General features: G+C 49.9%; 1 protein-coding gene across 1 annotated transcript in view; it reads left to right on the top strand.

Moving 5' to 3' along the window:
* The window catches only part of LOC138503100 (protein argonaute-3), a 2065845-nt gene that overhangs the window by 1123457 nt on the left and 916412 nt on the right, over positions 1-25976 (top strand). Inside the window, exon 9 of the mRNA XM_069622607.1 lies at positions 20539-20658. Within this exon, the coding sequence (XP_069478708.1) occupies positions 20539-20658 (120 nt within the window). The remainder of the gene's footprint in view (positions 1-20538; positions 20659-25976) is intronic.

Consider the following 25976-nt stretch of genomic DNA (forward strand, 5'->3'; position numbering starts at 1 on the left):
TGCGATTGCTACCCTGATTGGTCTGGCTTCTCGAGAGGTTACCCTGTTCCAAGTAATTAGGTTGGCCTTCTGAACTTCTGCGCCACCAGGACAGAGTTCAGAAATCTGTCTTAACAGTCAACAAGCAGGGGGTGGGGGAGGTACCAGGTCACCTCCCCTTGTAGTTCTACCCATTCAGATTTGTGAATGGGCCATTCGGCACAGTGTTTGGCTGTTGGCGGTACACATTCCGGTCCAGCTGAATGTAACAGCAGACTCTCACCCGGCGAGCGGTGGTCAGCTACGAGTGGGAGTTGAACAAGGAGATCCTCTCCGAACTTTTTTGCCATTGGGGCACTCCAGAAGTGGACCTCATTGCGACGTCATTGAAAAGGAAATTTGCTCTTTATGCTTCCAGGAACGGACTCGGAGTTTCTTCTCTGGGGGATGCTCTCGAGTTTCCGTGGCACAACATGAGTGCCTACGCCTTCACGCCTCTTCCTCTGATTTACTGGGCACTATACAAGCTCCGGAAAACGTCGAATTGCACTCTCCTGTTCATAGCCCCGTGGTGGCCAGCCAGATTTTGGTTTCCGGAGCTTCAGCATCGGTCAGTCTGCTCACCGACCAGGCTTCCACTGATTCTCGACCTGCTTCACCAGAGCGATCAGCAGATGTGGCACTCTTCCCCACAATCATTCAGCTTGGTGGTCTGGTACCAGAGGTCAAATCTTCAGAAAGATTCAATTTGTCCGCAGACAATATGCGTATTATCCAAGCGGCTAGAAAACCTTTGACCAGGTCTCAGTATTGGAGCAAATGGCTCCATTTCTTTCACTGGTGTTTAGCAAAACAGCTTGACCCCAGAGAAGCTGCTATCTACACAGTGCTGTCTTTCATTTCTCATCTGGCAGCTTCAGGCATGCATGTTTTGTCTTGCAGGACTTTTGTTGGCTATTGCCGTCTGTGTCCACAGACTCTTGCTCTTTTTCTTTGACAAACCCTTTCATTGAAATGCACTTTGCAGGTCTGTTGCATCTTTATCCACCTGTGTGCAGCCCGCATCCTAAGTGAGATCTGAATGTGGTCCTTACTGCTTTATGTCATAAACCCTTCGAGCACATGGCTACGGCAGACTTGAAATTGCTTTAATGGAAAATGGCCTTTCTGATTGCGATAACTTCGGCAAGGCATGTAAGCCAGCTTCAAGCCTTGTCGGTAGAACATCCATTCCTCACCTTTCACAAGGATAAGGTTGTCCTCCAGACCAATCCCTCTTTCCTTCCAAAGGTGGTATCTGATTTACATCTGAACCAGCCTATTTCCTTACCAGTTTTCTTCCCAGAACCGACTTCAGATGCCGAGAGGGATCTACCTAATTTGGATGTAAGGCAAGCTCTTAAGTTTTATATGGACAGAGCATCTAATTGTCAGAGCTCTTCCCAGCTCTTGGTGACCTGCGGAGACCCAAAAGGAATGCCGGCTTCGAAGGCAACTATCTTCCGATGGATTGTTCCCTATATCTCTGAAGCGCATTCCGTTCAGGGCCTTCAACCCCCAAAGGGAATTCATGCCCATCTTGCGCGGGGCAAGGCAGCTGCCATTGCCTTCCAAAAATATGTTCCCTGGGAAACCCTTGCCAAGGCAGCCACCTGGGCTTCCCCATCAGCTTTTGCGAACCATTATTGCTAAGACTTGATCTCCATGGCTCATGCTCAGTTCGGGCAAGCTGTTCTTAAAAACCTCTTTCAGTAAAGGAGTTCCATCCACCCGTTGTCCTTTTAAGGAGTGCTTGGTATTCTCCCAAAAGTATGGCGGAAACAGGATGGGACGTAGGAGTATAATAAAGTTACTCACCGTAGTGACTACCTTACTCCTAGTCAATAGTCCCCTTTCCTCCATACGCCCTCCCGCCATGCCCTCTAATAAGTATCCTCTATTATTGCTTAAATGGTCTCAGACCTGGCGATAGAAAAGGATTTAAGAACGATGCTTGGGCGGAGCGAAGGAGGGCGGGGTTACGGCCGCATGCCGTACCCCACGTAAAAAGATAAGGACACATTTTTCAATTTGATGCTTTTTTACAAAAAGTGCTCCGGTCAAGTCCCACAGGACGGAATGCCCAAAAAGTATGGAGGAAAGGGGACTGTGGACTAGGAGTAAGGTAGTCACTACGGTGAGTAACTTTATTATTTCCCCCTTGAACATAACTGCAACTTCAACAAAGTGACACTTGGACCACTAGAGGAAATCTAGGGAATGGGAAGACCCATTTCCTAGAGAAACTCTATTTCTCCAGCATGGGGTCTGGCATGGATTCACATGCTCATGAATATTCCCTGTCGTCAGGCTGGGAATCCTTGGTAAAGAAAAAATCAGTATCAGTTTCGTTTCTGATCTGTCTTTCTTAGTAGTAACCAATCACTGATCTCTGGGTCATACTGCCCCCAGCCAATGACTGCCCTCTCCCTAAGCCCCGCCTCCGGCAGCCATCCTCAGATTTTTACTGCACGCTCAAGTGTTGGCAGTCCTCATGTTTAGCTCTCAAGTTTTTTTTATGCGTTTTCACGCTTTTTCAGGAGATTTCTCATTTTTTCGGTTTAATCGAGCCTCAAGCTCCACCGTTTCCACTTCCGACAACGGGGACCCGTTTTGGAAGTCTTCTACGACCCTCAAGGGTGAAGTTTTCATTGAGTTTACACTTCTTGGAGGATTCAGGAAGACCTGCGGCCTACCTCAACAGACATGGCCCAGGACAAGGGAAGCTCGACGCCCGGATCCAAGCTGTTCAGGTGCTGCCCTGGATGCGGATTACAGAACGTTTTCAAGGAGGACGAGCATTCGCGATGTCTCTACTGCCTTCATGAAAACAAGACGCACGTGGAGAAAGACTGTGCGTTCTGCAAAAACCTTTCGGAACGGACCAAACAAGATCGTTGTTCCCGCCTCGCTGCCTGGCTGGAGAAGGGCACAGCAGGTGAGCAGGCAAAGAAGTCTGAGCGGGCTTCTAAGTCCTGTGAGGGCGCCCCGGCGACGGGGGCCCAACAAAAGGCCAAGCACCGCGAGTCTGCGGGCACCGGGAGCGCCGAAAGGTTGGGCTCTTCAGCTGCCAAGCAGGGCGCTACTTCCTCGGTTCGACCACGAACCAGCGCTCGGGTTCGGGGAAGAGGAAGTCCGAGAACCCGGGTAGGCCGCTGGAGCGGACCCGGTCGATCTCGAAGGGGGAGCGAGGTGCTGACCCTCCCCTCAAGGCGAAGGCCCAGGACGCACCTAAGGTGGTGAGGGCCTTGATCCACCCGGCAAAAGCCTCTACCGAAGTGGTCGCTGCGACCTTGGCGATGCCGGCTGAGACTACGCCTGTGGGCCCAGAGTATCCCTGCCACCGCAGAGGGAATCCTCTTTCCAGCCCACCATTAAGACCCCCGTGAAGTCCCCGGCGGAAAAAGAGGGGGGGGGGGCGGTGGCCATTACAGACTCGGAATCATCCTCTGAAGAGGAACTGGTGGAAACCGAGAAGGGCCTCAACGAAAGGTCCATAGGCCTCAACGAAAGGTCCATAGGCCTCAATGAGAGGTTCATAGGCCTCAACGAGAGGTTCGAGAAGGTTCGATCCCAGGGGCGGTCCCTGCTGACGTGCCCGAGCCCCAGGATAGCTCGGCGGCCATTTTGTTGGCAATCCAATCCTTATGCACCGAAATAAGGAGGAGGTTACCACAGACCCCGACGGAGGATTCAGAGCCAGTCCCGTCGGGAAGCCCTCCGAACAAGCGGAGGAGAGTCCACCCCACTCCGCCCTTCGCGCCGGCGAGACCGGTGGACCCCTCATCCCCCTCACCAGACCCTAGAGAGGATACAGCGATGGATACAGTGATGGGGATGGACGATTACGGCGGCGATGACACAGCGGACATCCCGTCTTCACCCCCGCGCGGGCGTCTCCAGCCGACGAAATTGGCTCTTTCCACGCCATGATAACCAGGGCATCCGAGCTCTTCCAGCTCTGCCCTGAAGAACAGAAAAAGGAGGGGTTTCTGTACCAATGACGAGAGGCCAAGAGGAAGACAGTCCTCGCGGTGCCTTTACTCGACGACATCTGGGACGAGGGGCTTGCTGTCCTCAAGACCCTTCCACGACACCAGCCAAGATGGACAGGTACGATAAGAAGTACCGATTCGCCGATGCCGCCCCCTTGTGCCTCAGGGCCCAGCCCACGCCGGACTCTGTCGTCTCGGTGCGCCGGCTTCAACTTCCACTTCTCCGCCGGACAGAGAGGGCAAGAAGTTGGATTCTATGGGACGACGAGTCATCTCGTCGGTGGCGACGACGATTAAGGCGGCCAATGCCTTAGCGATCGTGGCCCGCTACGACCGGGAGCTCTGGTTCAAGATAGCTCCCCTGCTAGACTTCCTACCTGATGACAAAAGGGCGGAGGCCCTAGAAATTCTGCAGGAAGGCGAGGTTGCATCGGATTACACCATAACGGTGGCAACGGACATTGCCGATACCGGATTCCGCCAACTGGGCAACAGAGTTTGCCCCGGACGACGAGGATGGCTCAAGGCGACAGACTTTCGCCAGGACGTCCAGACCAGAGTGTTGGACATGCCGTTTGACGGCAACAACCTTTTTGGCAAGGCGGTGGACGAGTCCCTACAGGCCATCAAGACCGACTCGGAGACGGCCCGGGCCCTTGGGGCGCTTCAACGGCGACGGCCCTTTCGGAGCTCCGGAGGCAGACAGGGTGCCTCCAAAGGTTCCAGCGGTGGCTCCTCCACTTACCGCCAGGCGGCCCGCTCCTCTTCCCAGGAGGCCTACAGAGGTCGCGGCAAGCAAGGGGGATCCCGCTATCGTCGCCAAGGAGGCCAAGGCGGCAAGGCCGCCTCCAAGCAAGACTGACCCGGCCGGGTTGTCGGGCCCCCACCAAAGCACCCCGGTGGGAGGCCGGCTGACGAAGTTCGTCAGCATGTGGGAGTCCATCTCCACCGATCGTTGGGTGTTGGACACCCTGGCCATCGGGCACTCGCTGGAATTCCAAAAGAAGTGCCCTCGCATTCCTCCCGTGGCCAGGAAGGAGAATCACGTCTCTCGACTGCTGTTGGCGGTAAAGGCGATGCTCAAGAAAGGTGCCATCGAGCTCGTCCCCAGGAGGCTCCGGGGCTACGGAGTGTACTCCAGGTACTTCCTCGTCAGAAAGAAGACAGGCGTTTGGCGCCCCATCCTGGACCTGCGTCGGCTAAACAAGTACATCAAGGCGCAGAAATTCAGGATGGTCACCCTCCAGCACGTGCTGGGATAGCTGGAGGAAGGCGACATCCTATCGTCGTTGGACCTGGAGGATGCTTACTTCCACATCCCCATTCTAAGAAGGCACAGGAAGTTCCTCAGGTTCGTGGTTTAGGGACGTCCCTACCAATTCAGAGCCCTACCATTCGGATTAAAGTCGGCACCCAGGGTTTTCACCAAGACCCTGGCACCAGTGGCAGCGCGGCTGCACCTTCAGGGGATCCACGTCTACCCCTACCTGGACGACTGGCTAATCCGGGCAAGGACGAGGGAACTCACCGTCGAACATACAGCGAGGACCGTCCGGTTACTCACGGAGTTGGGGTTCGCCATCAACTACCCCAAATCCCACCTGGTTCCATCTCAAGTAGCACTGTTTCTGGGAGTGAAGCTCGATACAGTGGGGAAATTGGCCTCCCCTTCAGAGGAGAGGACCAAGACCATCCTGGGCAAGGTGCGGCGCCTGCTAGCCACGGACGTGGCCAGGGTGAGGTCCATCAAGTCCCTCCTCAGGATGATATCCTCATGCATCTATCTTGTACCCCTCTGCAGACTTCTGATGCGTCCGCTACAGGAGCTCCTCGACGCCCGCTGGTTTCAGGCGACGGGCTGTTTCGAGGACAGGATCCCGCTCGACGAGGAGTTCCGTCGGGCGATCTTGTGGTGGGGCACCCGTGCTCACCTCACGGCAGGCACGGAATTTCAAATCCTGGCGTTTCAGGAGACGGTGATGACAGACGCCTCTCTGGAGGGTTGGGGGGCGCACACCGGAGGCCTCCACGCAAGAGGCCTTTGGCTCCCGGAGGAGAGGTCTCTCCACATCAACATTCTGGAGCTTCGAGCAGTGTTCTGGGCTCTCAAGTCGTTCCTTCCGTCCCTCAAGGGCAAAGTGGTGAGGATCTTCACCGACAACACCACCACGATGTTCTACATCCGGAAGCAGGGAGGTACCAGATCCCCAGCCCTATCCAAGGAGGCCCAGGATCTGTGGCACTGGGCTGTCGCCCAGGGGATGTTTCTGGTTCCCTTCCACATGGCAGGAATAAAAAACACCATTGCCGACTCACTCCGCAGGGAGCTGCGCTCGTGCCACGAGTGGGAACTGCGCCAGAATCAAGTGGATCGACTCTTCCAACGATGGGGCAAAGCCCAGATCGACCTGTTCGCGACGGCGACAAACTCCAAGTGCCATAGGTTCGCTAGCAGGTTCCCACAGCCGAGGAGCATGGGCGATGCTTTCTCGTTCCCTTGGGACGGCCTGTTTCTGTATGCGTTCCCTCCATTGCCGTTGCTGCTCCGCCTCATCAACCAGCTCAAGAAGTCCAGGTGCAGGATGATCCTCGTCGCACCAGAGTGGCCGAGGCAGATCTGGTTCCCGGACCTTCTGGACTTGTCAACGTCCCCACCAGTCTGGCTGCCGACAGACGCGGATCTTCTCTCCAGAGAAGGAGGCGCCATTCTCCATCACGACCCACAGTCGCTGAACTTGCAGGCCTGGCTCCTGCAGCAGTAGAGTTTGGAGGGTACGATATCCCGGCTGATTGCAGAGAGGTTCTTGCAAAGGCCAGGGCATCCTCAACTCTCAAGTATTACGGTCATAAATGGAAGAGGTTCTCTGTCTGGTGCCGTGCACAGAAGATTAACCCTCTGCGGATTACGGCCCTTCAAGTGCTGCCGTACCTACTGTCGCTGGCCAAAGCTGGACTGGCTCACGCCTCCATAAAAATACATCTGGCTGCCATCTCCCGATATACCAGGACTACGGGACGGGCGTCCTTGTGGTCTCATCGCCTGGTGAAGGAATTTATGAAGGGACTATTCCGATCATTCCCGCCGGTGAAGGCTCCTGCCCCGGTGTGGGAGCTTAATGTGGTACTGACCAGGCTCATGGGAGCCCCTTTCGAGCCTATGCATTTGGCGCCTTTGAAGTTCCTGTCATGGAAGACGGCGTTCCTCGTGGCCATCACCTCTGCACGACGAGTGGGAGAGATTCAGGCCCTATCTTGCAAGCCTCCATACTTGACTTTTCATGACACGAGGGTGGTGCTGAGGACGCACCCCTCCTTCATGCCCAAGGTGCCGTCGGACTTCCACCTCAACGAGCCCTTGGTGTTACCAGTTTTCTTCCCGTCGCCTTCGACGCCGGCCGAGAGGACTTTGCACTCGCTGGATGTAGCTAGAGAGCTGAAGTTCTACGTGGACCGCACAAAGAGTTTTCGGAAGACGTCACAACTGTTTGTGAACTTTGGGTCTGTGAATCAAGGGAAGGCTCTATCGAAGACTTCCATTTCCAGATGGCTCTCCGGCTGCATCATGAATTGTTACCGGTTGGCAAACCAACCTGCCCGGTCGTCCGAGAGCCCATTCGACCAGAGCGATCGCTGCTACTACGGTGTTCCTGTCTGGTGTGCCCCTGCTGGACATCTGCAGGGCTGCTATGTGGAGGTCTACGCACACCTTCACAAGATTCTACTGCGTTGATCGGGACTCCAGGGTCGGCCAAGCAGTGCTGCGCATCCTGTTCGCTTAAGGTGAGCCTGGTGAGGAGGTAAGAAATGCTTAATGTTGAGTTGTTGTATTGCTTAATGTTGAACCTGTTGCCACCTCCCGTGGTTGCGCATGTGTATACTGCTATGTATTCTTTTATTCATGAGCATGTGAATCCATGCCAGACCCCATGCTGGAGAAGGAACAAGTTACTTACCTGTAACTGTTGTTCCCCAGCATGGGTCTGGCATGGATTCACATGCGAACCCTCCCGCTTACCCCTCTGCGGCTCTTCACTTGGTCATACTGCCGCTTGGCGTGCTACCAAATCTGAGGATGGTTGCCGGAGGCGGGGCTTAGGGAGAGGGCAGTCATTGGCTGGGGGCAGTATGACCCAGAGATCAGTGATTGGTTACTACTAAGAAAGACAGATCAGAAACGAAACTGATACTGATTTTTCTTTACCGAGGATTCCCAGCCTGACGACGGGGAATATTCATGAGCATGTGAATCCATGCCAGACCCATGCTGGAGAACAACAGTTACAGGTAAGTAACTTGTTCCTCTTTTGTTTTGCTGCACCTAGGAACCTTATGTTGGTAACTTTGGGAAAGCGACAAGTGTTTAGTTACAGAAACCCCATGTACACATTATATTAAGTTTAGCGTGTAAGGGTCAGTAGTGGAAGAGATCTTCCACTGTTCTCCTACAGGTCTTCTTAAAGAGTTTGTCTCCAGGACCTCACGTCAAGACAAGTTAAGTCCTTTGTTTAGTATGGCTCCTCAGGGTGGAGACTCCTTCCCAGGGGTTTCCACAGGGAAGGGTACCTTGGATTCTGGTTGTTGAAAGCCCAAGGTCTGCAAGACTACTGACTCCCAATCGGAGGGGCTTTTCTGGGCGGTCCACAGAGAGGCGATCACGTTCGTCCTCTTCGACACCAGTGGGCAAGGGATCGTCGTGTTCTACCCCAAGCGTCAGTCCATCGCACGATTCAACCCAATAGCCATTTCTGTGGCTGTTCGCTCCCAGGCTACTGGAGCCTCCTCAGAAGTCGTTGGGTAGGGCAATTCAACTACGGGTGCTGCGGGCATGGGGGCGCTAAGCCTACCAGAGCCATCTCTGAGGTCGATGCTTCCGTTTCCGGTTCTAGGGCCAACGAGTGCCCTTCCATGTCTAGGCCAACACATGGCCTTCGCGTCCTCCCTCCCAGGGTGTGGGGCGAGGCCCAAAGATGGCGGACAAGCATGCGGCAGCGCCTGCTAGGCTCACGGCCATCTTGGATTCAGATTTTAGTTTCCACTGTCCTTTGTCCACAGACTGGGCCTTTCAAGAAGGTTTCAGTCCCCTTCCCTCTTGAAGCAGCGGTAGACTTATGCTACAGGTGGTTGGTCTCTGCAAGGTTACATCTACCCCTGGCGGCATTTTCAGCTAGACGCCTCAGGCGCCTAGATGCTTTGATCAGGAAAGAAGGCCCAGCGCCTCTGAGGGCAGTGCGCCACGCAACCTGGTGGCTTATGAAGGCTGCTTCTTTGAGCGATTCCTCCTCATGTGTTCCCTGCAGATGACATGCTTCCTTACGGGTATCGTCAAGGAAGTGATCCCACAGGTTGTTCCTCCCAGGCTCATGCCTCTGGGCCCTCCTCCGGCACCTGCAGTGCCTCTGCCTGTTCCTCCTATGGTCCATGCCTTGCCAGCGCTCCAGAACCCTCCTACTCATCCTCTGTACTACCAACGCCCCCCCTGCAGTCACCAATGGATCCACAGCTATTTTGGGTCCGGACCATGGGGTTGGGGGGGGGGGTCCCTCCAGCTCTGGTCTCCCAGGATCGAGACGCCCCTCCGTCTGGAAACAAGTAGGGGGGGGGGGGGCGATGACTGTTAGGAAAGATTTCATATGTGTATGTAATTTTCCTCCATGTGTCAACCCCCAAACGTTTTGCTGCTTTTTAGACACCACTGACTGACTTTGCCAGAGAAGCATAGCCTTCAGCTGTACTCCTGTGGGCTTTTGCTCCCTCTTTATGGGGAAACTGACATGCCCTTAAGACAGTCAGTACTGGGAGAGTTTGTTTCCCTTAGTCCTTTTCTCATGTTGCAACTTTTGTGCACTTTTGTGCAATGTATCTTACCATACAGCACACTTGGGTCTATAGTCATTTCCAAAGGCCCTAGATACTCTCGCCGGACTTTTTATGAACTGTGCAGATGTGTCATGGACAGGACTGGTGGCAGCTATTGTTTCGCATAATTTTTAGTCCTTTCCTGCCATGTTAACCACGTTAACCGCGTTTGGCACGAATAGGTGGCCTAGCTCCAAAATGGCCATGCCACGAGGTTCTTTGTCCTTTCCTTTGGCCATCGTGCCCCTTCACCTTCCCCAGGTCGAGTCGACCCGGGTCAGTCCTTATTTGGTCATGAATTTTGCCGCAAATCCCAATGCTTTCGCGGGCTTCTGCATGCCTTGTGTGTGCGCCTCCAGGATGTGGGCTGGGATGTCTGGTCCCAATACACATCCTGGGTGCCAGAGAGTCTGGTGTGTCCTGAATGCTTGAGACCACCGTGGTCTGGGATTGGTCCACGTATGGAGTTTGTGAGCAGATCTCCCATTGGATCCTCTCCGTTTTGGCGCGAGGGGAACTTTGGATAAGAGGAGGCTGGAAACACCACTACCAGGTCGATCTCCTGAGTTCTCACTGAACAAAGGATAGGATCCAAGTATCCTGCAACTACGAAGCTGAGTCGAGGAACCGCTGGCGACCCACTGGAAGGTTTGGCACCCTGAGCCCGCTTTCGTCCCGTGGGACCCCTCTGCATCTGGTCATCCTAGAAGGTCTGCAAAGATGCTTCGACCCATTGGAATAGTGGGACCAACTATTCTCGGCACCTTCACCAAAACCTGGTCTGAAGTGAGACGAGTGCACCCAGACCGGAGTAAACACGGTTACCCTGTTGCCCTGCTGCAGCAACGCCCTTTGCAAGTCCACTGCATTTGTGACCCTCTTGCCCCTGAAGCCTTCTGCAGTGAAACTGGGGCGATTCATCCACCCGGAGCGGAGAAATCGCCACTGTCCCGTTTGAGAATCCTCGCTGGATCTCAGGAACTAAAAGGTGCCGAGACGACCTTTTTGCCACCTTCGAACCTCCAACCGAATTGGACTAACCTGCCGAAGTTTGGGTCTCCTTGCCTCAGGGACTGGTGAGTAATCTTTACCCCAACCGGTGGCCCCTAGCGCCAGAGCCCATCTTTACGCACAAGTGGCCCCTGGGGGCCTCTCTCCTGTCCACTGGTATTGTGAAATAGCGACTCCATCCCGAACTCTCGATCTGACTTCAAGTGGAGGTCCTTCTTGAATGGTGGGAACTTATTCTTCATCGCCTTATCCACCTTCCCGAGCTGCTAGAGACCCCGTTTTGCCCATTGTAACAACCGCGTGCTTTGGCACACCTGTACTATTGCGCACAAGGCTCCCCTCTTCCTAGGGCTTGGACTGCCTCTTAGGTGAATAACTGATGTTGAATTGGGCCTAAAGACTAACTTCACTACCCGTTTCCTTCCCCTCTGTCATATTTCGTGTAGTCATCTCTTTAGACCCCCCTGGTCTTGTATATATATTGTATTGAGTGTGATGTATTGGTTTACTTGGTGTTACTGTGATTCTTTGCTGTAATGTGAGTTACAAAGGCCTTGTGATAAATGTGTCTATATTTTTAATATAAATCCTGTCTGGAGTAATTTGTAAGTGTCCTTGCTTTGTGTGGTCATTGAGGTCCTTCACTCACCCTCACCCCACCTGAGACTTAGTCTTGACCCACTGCCATAGCTACCCTGATTGGTCTGGCTTGTCCAGAGGTTACCCTGTTCCAAGAAACTAGGTTGGCCTTCTGAACCTCTGCCACTCCTGGACAGAGTTCAGAAATCCTTCTTAACAATGACGCCCAGGACGAAGTCACTAAAAAGCAATGACGTAACGGTCAGGGAACGCAGTTTGTCTGTAGGGGTGCGGCTGGCTCCTTCAGGGCAGCTGGTAGGGTTGTTTCACGAGTCCTTGGATCCTTTCTATAGTATCCACTGGCTTCAGTCTTCCTCTTCCTTTCCCTCTACCTTCCTCTCCTCCTCTGCTTCAGATAGGGTGCCCAGCCCTCCTGCACTCCTGCCAACGACTGGCGGATATTCTTCACCAGTTGTGGTGCTCCCTCAACAGGCAGAAGTCGCAGTTGCCTCCCACCCAGGACCTGGTGTTCCTTGGAGTGGGATGGGACACTGGCGTGCAGCAGGTGTTTCGAAGGGATTGTGTCCTCCGACGTATTCCTTATCTTAGATATCTCCTTCCAGCTCTGCTGGCCTCGGAAAATTTTTCTCTAGAGGGCGCTGCGCGTCGAGGTCCGCCGAGTCGATGTCCCTCGACAGCCGCCGTATCTACGTCATCCTGCCTATAAAGGCCGCGCGCAACGTCCGTTGCTCAGTTCCGTTTTTCCGCGCTTACTCAGTGCCTCGGAATACCGTTGCTCAGTTTCGTAGACAATTTATCCTATTTACCTCGAGATATTCGATCCGTACTCGATGGCTTCCTCGTCGGAACCGACGACCCCTTGGTCCGGCTTAAAAAAATGCCGAGATTGTGGGAAAAAGATGTCGCTGACTGACCCCCTCACAGAGTTTGTCTGTGGTGTTTGGGAGCTGAACACCATTGTTCGGAGTGCGAGGACTGTATGTCCATGACAGCTAAGGCCCTGAAGGAGCATAGGGGGAAGCTGGAGAAAGGTAAGACTTCAAAAGCTTCTTCTTCCTCGACGAAGTAGAGACATTCGTCTCCTCATCACCATTCGCGCTCCAGGTCTCGGAGTGGGTCCCATCACTCCTCGAGATCGAAGCACTCGAAGAGGAGACGTCGAAGATCCCCTTCTCCGTCCTCCTCTTCCTCTGTTTCTCCTAAGAGAATCCCTTGCCCCACGAAACATAGTTCCCGGGCTGAATGGGAGGAATTCTGCAAAAATATGATGAGCGCCTTCGAGAAAGCGGCCTCGACCCCCTCGAAGACTGCCGAGAGCGATGCTCTGGTCGAAAGACCCGGAGGTAAAAAACGCTGCGAGTCGCAGTACCCGGCGAAGGAAGCTTCTCGAGCGCATCACGAACCCTCGAGTAAATCTATGACCTCAAAACCTTCTTCGAAGGTTCCGTCGACGCCATCGACGAAGGTTCCGTCGACGCCGAGGTCGGTGTCTTCGACGCCGTTGTCGAAGGGACCTTCGACACACGGGTCTGTCGACTCTACGCCATCTTCGACACCGGCGTCGACGCCAAGGAAAGTCACGGTTACGACGCACCCAGTGGCTATCCCCAGGTCCTCGATGACGATGGCGTCGAGATTGTCGACTTCCTCGAGCAGAATACCAATTCTATCGAGGACCTCGAGGCCTCCGCCTTTGTTTTCGACGCCACGCCCGAAGCTTTCGGCGTCGACGACATCGACGTTTTCGAGGCCGATTATGACAAGTTTGGCACCCTCTGCCTTGGAGATGGGTTTTACACCCTTTGTGAGTTCAGAACAATTGAGAACTATGTCCTCAATAATGGAAGAGGGAGAACTATCTTAACAGGAAGACACATTTGAGTTGCAGGGACCTGCAACCCCAGTTAGAGAGGAGTTCTCCTCAGAAGAATGCAGGTTAAAGGATCTTCATGATTCCTTACATGAGGCAAGTGGGTTAGAGACTTCCCCTGAGGTGGAGTTTGCTAGGCCAGACCCGGGGGAGCATGCTGAAACCCCCTATAGAGCCTTAATGGCCAGGATCACAGAATTTATGGGGTGGTCAACACCTTCACAGGCTTTCCAACAAGATGACCTCACAGATATTCTTGACAAAGGTCCACAGGAGGATCCTGTAGTGCCCTTTCATAAAGCTCTTCAGAGGAAGATTATGACGAACTGGGAAACCCCAGATGTCGTCCCGGCAGTAAATAAAAAACTGTCTACAAAATACAGGGTATCTTCTGCAGACCCGGAGTTTTTGTCAAAACACCCATCCCCAGAAAGTCTGGTGGTACAGGCAGCATCTTCTACTGACGTCAAGACTGCTTACCCTACCGTCCCACAGGACAGGGACGATAAGAAATATGATGCTATGTCAAAGAAATGTTTTTCGGCATGTAGCATGGCGTTAAAATCTGTTAATGCTACTTGCACCCTTGCTAGATTCAGCCATACACTTTGAGAGTGTGCTTCTACAGCGGCTGACTGCATCCCGGAGGGAGAAGAAAGGGAGGCGTTCCTAAATATCATACAGGACGGTAAAGACGCTATGTGCGAATCCCTCCAGACGGGCATTGATTCGGCTGACAGTATCAGCAGAGCAATGGCGGCAAGTACAACAACCAGGAGATTCGCTTGGTTGAGAAAGTCTGGTTCTGCCCCAGATGTGCAAGCCAGGCTCTTGAACATGCCATTCGATGGCTCTTCTTTGTTTGGAAAAAATGCGGATGACAGATTAGAAAAACTGCAAACATCAAAAGCAGCAGCAAAATCCCTAGGCGCTGCAATCCGTCAGACACCTTTTTGTCCCACAGGAACCTCTGCGAGGGGCAAGTCCTTTCGCTTCTACTCCGCATTCGGAAGAGGTAGAGGACGACCGGCTCAAAGGGGACAAAGAAGAACTACCCGAGGTGGACGGGGTAGATATTCAAAAGCCGCAGCAACAGCAGGTGCCTCTTTACCATCGGCATCTGCATCAGCCGCCACAAAACCACTCTGAGGACTTCCCTCACAGGACACCTGTAGGAGGCAGGTTAACTCAACCTCTGGCGGAATGGCAGGCTATCACGTCAGATGCTTGGGCATTGGAAACAGTTGCCCAAGGTTACTGCCTGCCTCTCCTACGCATACCTCAGAGTCATCCACCGGGGATCAGCTCTCAGAAAGCTCCAGATCCGCTCCTCTTGCAGGAAATTTTGGACCTGCTAGAGAAAGGTGCCATAGAACCGGTACCTGTAGCGGAGAGGAACAAGGGCTGGTACTCCCCTTACTTTCTCATTCCAAAGAAAGACGGAGGACTGAGACCCATCTTGGACTTGCGAGAATTGAACAAATCCTCAGGAAAGACAAATTCAAGATGGTAACTCTTTCTCAGATCCTTCAGGCTCTCCAACTCCAAGATTGGTTGGTATCATTGGACCTTCAGGATGCTTACTTTCATGTGCCAATCCATCCAAAGCACAGAAAGTACCTGAGGTTTGCGATTGGCAATTCTCATTATCAGTTTCGAGTTCTGCCATTCGGGTTGACCTCCGCCCTGAGGGTTTTCACCAAACTGTTGGCGGTTGTAGCAGCAAGTCTCAGGAAAGGAGGTATTCACATATATCCCTACCTGGACGACTGGTTCATCAGAGCAAGTTCTCCAGAACAAGCTCAGGAACATCTTTCGATCACCTGCCACTTCCTCCACAAACTGGGCTTCTCCCTCAATTTCAAGAAGTCCCACATGATACCATCCCAGAAACTCCAGTTTATCGGAGCAGTCTTGGACACTTCATCGGGAAAAGCCTCGCCTCCCGAAGTGAGAGCTCTCCACATCCAGCAGATGGTAACAAAATTCCAGAATGCCCAACGTCTACCGGCCTTCGATTTTCTCAGGTTGCTCGGCCTCATGGCATCCTGCATTTTTCTTGTACCAGAGGCCAGATTGAGAATGAGATCCCTTCAATGGGCACTCAGAACTCGGTGGTCCCAGTTCTCAGGGAATATTTCGGATCTTCTGCAAGTCCCGAGCGCAGTTGCTCAGGATCTTCTATGGTGGGCTTGCAACGACAACATTCTCAAGGGAGAGTCTTTTTGGCAACCATGGCCGGAGATAACGGTAGTGACGGACGCCTCACTCACCGGGTGGGGAGCACACACCAACGATCTGACAATCAGCGGTCGTTGGTCTCCATCGGAGTCCAAACTACACATCAACCTATTAGAGCTGAGGGCAATCAGACTAGCTCTGAAGGCCTTTCTGCCCTCTGTACAGGGAAAGAATGTTCTGATAATGACGGACAACACAGTGGCCATGTACTATCTCAACAAGAGAGGAGGAGTAGGGTCACTGCCACTGTGCAGAGAGGCAATGCAGCTCTGGTTCTGGGCAATAAGAGAAGGAATCTCTCTGTCGGCAATTCACCTAGCCGGAGAGAAGAACACGGCGGCAGACGCTCTGAGCAGGCAGAGCACGGTCTCTCACGAGTGGGAGCTGGCTCAGGAAGTCCTTCTGGAGATCTTCACCCTTTGGGGAACCCCTCAAGTGGATCTGTTCGCCACCGCGATCAACCGGAAGTGCGATCAGTACTGCTCAAGGGAATTTCCTCAAAGAGGAGCTCTGCAAGACACATTCGTAGTGGAGTGGAAGTTTCCACTGCTGTACGCGTTTCCCCCAGTCCCCGTGATTCCTCAAGTAATCAGAAGGTTGAGAAAGTTCAGGAAAACCATGATCCTAATTGCCCCGGATTGGGCCAGGAGGACGTGCTACCCGGACCTTCTGGACATGTCCATCTGCCCTCCAATACGTCTTCCGCAAAGAGAGGATCTTCTCTCGCAAGAGGAAGGTCGGGTTCTCCATCCAGAGGTCAAAACACTCAACCTTCACGCATGGTTTCTGAGAGGTTGAGATACAAGGATTGGGATCTTCCGGATGACGTAATGGAAATCTTGCTGTCGGCCAGAAGACCAGCAACAAAGTCTTTGTACCGATGTCACTGGAATAGGTTTAGTAACTGGTGCAAAGACAAGGATGTTGACCCTTTTCAGTGTGGCATCCCAATGGTGCTTTCCTTTCTGCTACATCTAGCTAATCTGGGTCTCCAGATAGGAACAATAAAAGGATACCTTGCTGCGCTATCCATTTTCAAGCGCTCCTCGGAAGAGGTTTCATATTCCAAAATACCGTTAATAGTTCAATTCTTAAAGGGGCTCACTAATGTATACCCTCCAGTCCCTTTCCATGTACCAGCCTGGGACTTAAATTTAGTATTACAATTCTTGACTTGCATACCTTTTGAGCCTCTGCACTCATGTCCATTGAGGCTTGTGACTCTAAAAACTGTCCTACTTGTGGCCCTATCATCAGCCCGCAGGGTTAGCGAACTTCAGGCTCTCTCATGCAAACCACCATATACTATTTTTTATAAAGATAAGGTAGTCCTTAAAGTTAAACCTTCATTTTTGCCAAAAGTAGTCTCGTACTTCCATTTGTCACAAAAAATAGTACTTCCTACTTTTTATCCTCCTCCTCATCTGGGCAAAGAAGAGGAGAGATTACACAGATTAGATCCCAAGAGGGCTCTTAGTTTTTACATATTTAGGATGGCTAAATTGAGACAAGATGACCAACTGTTTGTGGGTTACACTGGTCAAAAATTAGGATTATCTGTAACAAAACAGACCATTTCCCGCTGGATCATATTAGCTATAGTTGAATGCTACAGATTAGCGGGAAAAGAACCACCAGATGGGCTTTGTGCCCATTCTACAAGGGGAATGGCTACTTCTGCGGCTCTAAAGAGGGGAGTTCCGGCAGCAGACATTTGTGCAGCTGCAACCTGGAAAACAATACATACCTTTGTGAAACATTGTTTGGACACTGCCTCCTCTAACAAGGGTTTATTTGCAAGGGCAGTTATGCATTCTGTCCACGAAAACTGAAATGGTACTCCCACCTCCAAAAATTGATACTGCTATGGGAGCCTATCACAAGATGAGGAATATGTGGGAGGACACAATCCATTCGAAGAACAAGTTACTTACCAACTGTAACGTTCTTTCGACTGGATGTTCCTCCCACGTATTCCTCATCGACCCTCCCATCCAACCCCACAGTACAGTTTACGTGTTCTTACACTTTCCTCTCACGAAGAATGTATCGGTCATGGGACACACCTGGGTGTTCCTCCTCTATATAGGTTTCATCGAAAAAACAGAACGGAAGCAACGTGCGCGGCTCGAGCTACTTATACCATCGGTGACGTCGACAGAGTACGGAGTACGTCGAGGGACAATCGACGCCACGACCTCGAGCACAGCGCCCTCTGCCGAGAACATTTTTTTCCGAAGCAGCGAAGCTGGAGATAACGATTATCACAAGATGAGGAATACGTGGGAGGAACATCCAGTCGAAAGAACGTTACAGTTGGTAAGTAACTTGTTCTTCTGGTTGATTGTCGGGTCCAGCCCAGAAACACTTTGCATCTTTGCCAGAAAGACTGCATATGTTGCTTGTGCAACTGATTCCACCATGTTAATTGTTTTGACTTCATTCACAAGCAGTTTATCTTCCAAGATTAACACTTTCCAGAGAGCGCATCCATTCTTGTTCGTTGCATGACGTAATTATAAAGCTAAAGTCCAAATACCTTTATAAAGGCTTTTATTTTCCCTTTTGAAATGGTGACTTTTACATTTTTTTACAATACCTTTTTTCTTTTTTTGCTGATTAATCTCTTAGATGATGCCATCCTGCTATTTTCTATTGAAAAGAATGTCAATAGGTTTGGGTTAAAATGCTTAAACCAAAGTTAATCACAAGACTGGTTTCAGTGTGCAGTTTCTTCCCAATTGGGTCGAGTATAGTTGAGCCTTACATTGAGAAGGTGTTACTGATGGAGGTTATTAGGGAGAATTCTCATACATGGCTAATTTCCCTTAACTAATGAGTCCCTCAGCAGCTTTGCTGGATTTCTAGGATTTATTCTTTTCACCTGGTAAGAGTGTGAGCCTTTTTACTACTCTTACATGTCTTTTGCTGTGTGTGTTTTTACCATTTGTGTGATTTTGGGATCTGGAGCCTCACCTACTCCATGAGGATCATTTTTATGTGTGTTACACAGCACCTTCAGTGCAGTGACACAGGGTTGTCTTTTAGACTTCCCACTGTCTCCCAGAAACATATAAAGTTGCCATTAACTTTATGTAGTCTCTTTAAACTACAGACTCAGCACACCCCATCTTACATGGAGTATTGGAAAGGGTTAATTCCTATCCCTTTTTGTCTATTCCTCTTGGAGCACTGTTTCGCTCCCTTTACATCAAGACTTGGCTGGTGGCAGTGGTAACTACCCTAACTTTTCTACCGCGGTTATCTTGTATAACCATGATATTGTTTTAGGCTATTATATTAGCCTTGAACATAAACCCGCTTGAGCAAATAAATGTTATTTTGGCTCCGGCTGGGTTTATTCGCCATGTCTCTCTCGTGTTCTCCTCTGCGCGCCAAACTGGGGTTGATTCCTTTGTTCGCCCTCTTTTCGTGGGCTTCTGCACAGAAGCCCTCCTTAAGTCACCTGAAAGTCTGGGTAGGCAGGATGTGAGGGAGGGGTCTTCGGACCCCTGCCATGGGTTCCCTTGGTAACCCATGTCGCACTCCTGTTTGATTGACTAAGGAGACTGTCCTTTCCAGGACATCCACCCTGCTGTGTGATTGACAGCCAGGCTGTATGACTGGGGGAAAACTGCATAAAAAGCAGGTCTCTAGGACTGGAAAGGCAGAGTTGCCACTGGAACGAAAGGACCAACGAGGAGCTGATAGAAGAGGACCCCTTCAACGACAGAACCGCCCGGTGAAGACCTGCTGCAGGTACAAATCTTCAGAATCCGACGACAGAGAAGATCCTCCAGGAAAATTCTTCCCTTCAGCTGGTGGGATCAACCAGTTCTCCCAAACTGCAAGCCAGGACCCCTCCTCTGGTCGAATTCGCTGTACAGATCTACAGTGTGCCGGATAGCCAGGAAGGTCGGAACCTGCTTGGGTTTTAAGGAGCGCACCTTTTATTTGTTGCTTTGCTCTGCTGCTGGTTTCTTCCCTGGGTAGTGCAGGACCCTCCAGTCTTCCTACTTCGTGTCAGTCCGACAGTCGCTTCAGGAACCGTGAGCCAGCTGGAACTACCAGGAACGTCCGCCTCAGCTACAGCTTCCTCTCCGTTTTAAGTTACTGTGCAAACGCGGTTCCTCGTTTCGTTCAGCCGTGGGGAAAGTGTGTGAAATCTTTCTCCAATCCGAGGCCTTGTCCTTCTCTTCTCTTTGAACTAACTTTTATACCAACCAACCTTGTCTGAAATCCGTGGCACGAACTTTACCGCAAACTACCTTGAACCGTGTGATCTTGAGCAAAAGGCTTTTGTCATATTAACTTTGGCCCTAAACCTTTTCTACCTGATTCTATCACTGTAGTGCCTCTTGCTCTATTGCCCCGAGTACGTACTTGTTGGTGTGGTTCATTTTTATTAACTTTGTCTTTCCCTCCCTTTTAAATTGCTCGAGTGCCATTTTGCTCCCACTTCATTTTGAGAGCTTAACTTGTCTGGAATTTAAGGGAAGTGGTGTGGTGTATTAAGAGTGTGATTTTTAAACTGCTTATAATGATGAGAAATAAATGTATATTCTTTTACTTGAAAACCTTGAGTCAGTGTTTGCCTGAATCATAGTAATTGCTGTAATTTGTGTAACTATTTGATACTGTTCACTTACTCTTGAGATAAGCCTGGCTTCTCAGCCATCACTACCACTTTACTGTGTAGTACAGGCTTGTACCAAAGGTGAATTTGTACTGTCACGTGTAGTCTTAATTGTGTGTGATGTTCCCAAAGGGTACTGCATATAATTCTGCCTAACTGAGGTCTTTTGGGTCTTCATTTGACTTCATTATTAGTATTCTCTTTTCATATTTTTTTAATGTGTTGTAAACATTGAAATACATAGTTCTAATAATGTATTAAAAATTGGGTGTAAAGTGTGGTAAATGTTATTCCCTTTTGTTTGGTTGCAGGTATGTAACATTGTCGCCGGCCAGCGTTGCATCAAGAAGCTGACAGACAATCAAACGTCCACAATGATCAAAGCAACGGCAAGATCCGCCCCAGACAGGCAAGAAGAAATCAGTCGATTAGTGAGTTTGTGATGCATTCAGTCTTCCTACCATTAGAAAACTGCAGCTGCTGGGATCCTTCTCCTGAATTCTCATGACCAATAGAGCGGCTGAAATTTCTTCATTGATGCGGAATGCAGTAGTTGTTTGCCAGGTTAAATGCGAAGTCTGTGTAGGATTGGGCCTTTTAACAGAAGTAAACCAGATTCACAACATAGCAATGTTCTTTGGGTAGCAAGACTGGGCCATTGGTAATCTCCGGTGGGTTCTGCCGCTTTTGTAGTTGGGAAGGACGTCATGGAATATAGTGATATGTACTTGCCCACATCTACGTGCCTATATAAGAATTAATTACTACGTCAAGTATTGCTGCGATGAGGGAAGAGCTTCAAGGTTTAGTCTGGAAGCTGGAATCCCTTGGTGATTATTACTTCACCCCGAGATGAATATAACACCTTTTCCTCCATAGGTTCCTATGAGAGCCCATTCGTTTTGCTTGTTTTGACACCTGTCCTGACTTTTTGGAGGTTCATTAAGCCTTCTGTTTTACGTCCCTTGCCTGTTTTGCCCATTATTATAGGGAAATCGACTAGTTCCTAAAACTGTCAATAGTGAGAGACTACGTCTCTTAATAATCGTGTATTTTTACGATTACACACATCACCTTACAGTGCAGTGCACTTAGGATACTTTGTATACTTATAACTTTTTATATTATTCATTTTTGGTTAGTTTAACAATGTGCCTAAAACAAGCTGGTGGCCGCCAATTTTTTTTTCTTTTTTCTTTTTTACTGTTCTTGTGATATTTTACTTGTGCATTTTTGCATTTACTGCAACTGGCTATTAAAGGTGGCCAGCACCTAAAAGATGGCTGTGTCACAAGATGTTTTGCATGTGCTTTGGCCATATTGTACTTTGACCTTCTTAGGCATGGAAATGCCTTATATGTAAATCCCTTAACCTGTGAAAGCTGCTGCTTTCATGGGCAAGTGGGCTTCATCTGTGTGAGCCAGAGGAGGTGGCTGGGACTGTCTGGTCCCAGTCACATCTTCTGGTGTCCGAATGTCTGTTTCTGGAAGGATCTGATGACCAGTGGTTGTCCAGGATTTGGCAACCCCTGGATGTTTGAATGATTCAGATCCTTACCATTGCTGGGCTTGGGCTTGCTCTCAGCCTGAATCTTGATTTTAATCCTATACTAAGTTTACCCCTTCGCTCTTCGTGACTGAGCTTTTGTCCTGTGATTACTGTGCAGATGTGTAACAGTTTATACTTGAGCTTCTCGTGCCTGGCTCTGCCTCCAATCTTTCAGCCTACACTCATCCCACTAACATTCCAGATTCCGTTTATTTCCTTCATGTGGTTACAATGTGCCATCTGTGTGAAGGCATCATGAAGCAAGACACAGACAATAGATTCAATTTTTAAACAAAAAAGATTTTATTTTATATGTTATGATGGATTAAGGCCTAACTTGCCCTATGCTAAAGTCGGATTTCCCTACATAAAGAAACGAAGGATCGTCTGTGTCAGTAAGTTCAATTTGTCTGTGTCCAAAATCTGGGCTTGCCCTCACAACCAAAGACATACAATATGCAGGGATAGCAGTGCCAAAATAAACCGTGTTCATAATAAAGTTCTGAGCTTTTTCCAGCTCGAGCTTTGGTCAGCCTCCCCTTCCCCAAGTTCAAATAGTTCCACAAAGAAACAGGACCCTGCGTTCCGTTCCCCAAGTGAAACACAACTGCAAAAACTCTGAAGGGTCTCTTACCCAAGTTCTCCACAGTTCCAAGGTATCTTGGGGTTCCCTTCCCCAAGAATAACACAGTTCCAAATAGTTTGTCTCTTAGTTTTGACCAATGTCCTTCACTTCCACTGGTACTCTGTTTGGCCTTGTGTCAAAACCACATGCTCTCTTTCATTTCAGCATTTTCTTTACATACCCTTTGTCTTTGGGCTTTTATTGGCTCTTTCACAGGTTGGTGCTACTCTGTCCAGGCGCAGTTGTAGGACCACATGGTCCACCCATTACAGGTCACGCAAACGGTAACCCTTGGCACGTGGTACTGTTCTTTAGGCCTCTTTGATTAATACTGGTTTTCCACCTAGCACCAGTGTTAGCACTCAAAGGTTTCTCTTTCTTGCTTTGGCACCTCTATGCTTCGTCAGCATTTCTGTAGTGGCAGTCTTTTGGCTTTGCCACAACTTGCATTCAACTTGTTTGATAGTGTCTGTCCTCTTCCACTACCTCGCATTCACTTTGCCTCTCCAAGTTCAACAACTAGCCTTTTCCATATGCCTTTCGTTCAGTTTATAAACGTTAATAACATCTTTCACTTTTTCTTATTGCTCGTAAAAAGTTTCACTTCTTTTAACATAACACTTATCTGTTTTCCACTGTTAGGGAGAATTCTCTGTTTAGGCTGAATTTCCTAAGTGAGTCCCCCAGCAGCTCTGCTGGATTTTTGGGGTTTATTTTTTTCTCCTGCTAAGAGTGAGGCTCTTTTACCCTCACTCTTGGGCATGATTTGAGTGTGTTTCTTTGAATCTAGATGTGTTTAATGGGTTATGGGGTCTTTTACTCCATAGGGCTTCATATGTTTTTGTGATGTGTGTTACACAGCACCCTCCGTGCAGTAACACGGGGGTGTCATAGTGACCCCCCCAGTATAGACTCCATACCCTGGGACTGACTACTGTCTACCAGGGCATGTAAAGTCACCATTGACTTTACTAGTCTTACATTTTGAACAGAACCAGTACAAACCATCATATTGTGGACGTACTGGCTGGGGCAATTCAATTGCCCCTGGGTCTGTTAGTCGAGGGGGCACGTCTCCGTCCCCCCTGATCGAGTTTTGGCTGGTGGCAGTGGATACTACTTTTTATATTCAACCGTAAATATTTTCCTATGGGATTTCCCATTGTTTTAGGCTACTACCTTTATTTAATTATTTATAGTAGCCTCGAACATACCGCCGGTTTATTTAATTAATATTAATTCTCCGGTTGGCATTTTTTGCCAAAACTTGGTTCTAAAATGACGTTTGTGTTCTCTTCTGTGACTCCAACCCAAGTCGAGCCCTTTGTTCCACTGTTTGGCGGGCTTCTCCACAGAAGCCCTCCAAAGTGGTGCCACTCTGTCTGGGGTATTTAGGAGGGGTGGAGGGAAATTTAGGCACCCTGGACTGAGTTGCCTAGGCAACTCAAGTCGCACTCCATCCTGATTGGCCCAAGTGGTGAGCCGGCCGGCTCACCACTTAGCAAGTTTGAGTGACAGCTAGGCTGAGTGAATGGGGGTTTGCTGCATAAAAGCAGGGCTTTGGGGACTGGAACTTCAGAAGTCGGCACAGGACCTAAGAATCCGATGAGGGAGAAGCTGAGCCGACCTGCCACGACACCACTACCGGTGGAGCCCTGCTGGACTGCCTCAACACTTTTCCCAACGACAGAGGAGATCTCCCGCCGGAGAGTCTTCTTCCTTTTAACTGGTGGGGATAACCAGTTTCACCGTCTTTTCGCTTTCCCGACGTACCTCGTGGCCGCCTTGCCCGTGCCAAGCACCCCGGCAACCGGGATACCACGTTTTACTACGACCGCGAAACAATGGTACCACCTTTAACTGGAAAACTCCGCGGCTGGTTTCTGCCCTGGTAGTGCAACGACCTTCATCTTTCCTCCAAGTCGAGATCTTCTCTTCCCCTGGACGACGACGCAACTTGCACCCACTACCAGGAACAACTGCCACCGCTGGAGGATCCTTCCCACTTAAGGTACCGTGTCCCGCCTGGCTTCCCTTGCTACCGACTGTACGGGGTAGATTTAGCCCCCGGCTTTCGAACCTGGGTTAGCCTGGGACAACCTGGCTAAACTTTCCTAAAAGCCTCTCTAAACTCTTCTTGAACCCTTTGCAAGACTTTCTAAGCCTAGTGTAACTGTGTGATCTTGGGCGCATTTGTGCTCTGCTCTCTCTGAATGGCCCCAGCCTTTGGACTTTGGCTCACCAGTGACTTTTGCTCTTCTGCCTTGCTTATAGTGTTCCTGAACCTTAGAGTGGTGTACCTTTCCATATTCTGTCTTTTCTCCCCCCCTTTCTCACAAACTTATTGGAGTGGAATCTAGTTAAGCGCTCACCTCTATATGAAAATAAGTGGTGTTTTACTGTGACTTATCCGATAAGGGAAAAGGGGTGCATATATTACAATAGTAACTGTGTTCAGAATATTTTACAATAAGAGTGCTGGATTGTTTCAAACTGTGTGTTTTTAAATAAATAATGATATACTTTGATACCAAAGCTCTGGTCATTGTTTGCTTGTATTGTTGTATCTGAGTGCCTATTGTGTATACTTTGCATACTGCCTAACTCTTCTTGAGGGAAGTCTGACTGCTCAGCCTCAGCTACCAGGTAAATCTGGGTGGTACAGACTGCTACCAAGTGGGTTTACTGCCAACACCTGTAGTCTTAAATCTTTTGCAGTGGTCCCTAAAGGAACTGCACAGGTTTCTGCCTAACATCCACTTGTGCCACAATTTCTATCTTCTCTTCCTTCAGCTCTCTTTTTCTGGATAGATCTTGTGATAAACAGCGAGCAGTGCTCGCTTTTGAAAAACCCACGGGCAGCGTCCTGCGGCAGTCAGGAGTTCTCTGTTTCCCAGCTGGGAAGACCCGTAACACTGGCAAGTGTTGGGGTTTTGGTCCTCTTGCAGCCCGGTCGGGGCGTGGCACCTCCTTTCTCCCCTGTGTTAGGCAGAATCCTGTGCAGTGCCCTTAGGGACCACTACACACAATTAAGACTACAGGTGGCAATACAAGTTTTACCTTTGGTACAAACTTTTACTACTATGTTAAAGTGGTAGCAGTAGCGGAGCAGCTAGGCTTATCTCAAGAGAATATGAGCAGTAGCAGAGATTACACAAAGGGACCACAATTACTGTGACGCAAGCAAACACTGACTCAAGGTTTCATGTAAAAAATAGAAGTACATTTATTTTTAAACCAATTGATATTAACACGACACTTCTATTCATTCAAAAACCACACGTAAAATATACTACAACTAAACAGTTAACTTTGTACAGTATTATTCGAGGTAAGTACCCTGTGTTTGAATGGACCGGTGTTATGAAACAGAACACGTTACTGTGAATACAATTGCAATCACTTTTTGACAGTTCGGTCTACTAGATGAACGCGTATCCGCAGCAAGAAATGCAAAATGACACCGGGTGCCTGTTGTCGAGGGTCACACAGTCGACAGTTCGAGATTCAACGTTACCAAGAATACTTTGATATTGTCAATGTTCGGAAGCAAAAGTTATAAGGAGGGAAAAGTA

The sequence above is a fragment of the Ambystoma mexicanum genome, chromosome 11 (genome assembly GCF_040938575.1).
Source record: "Ambystoma mexicanum isolate Mex_15411 chromosome 11, UKY_AmexF1_1, whole genome shotgun sequence".
Classification (NCBI taxonomy): domain Eukaryota; kingdom Metazoa; phylum Chordata; class Amphibia; order Caudata; family Ambystomatidae; genus Ambystoma; species Ambystoma mexicanum.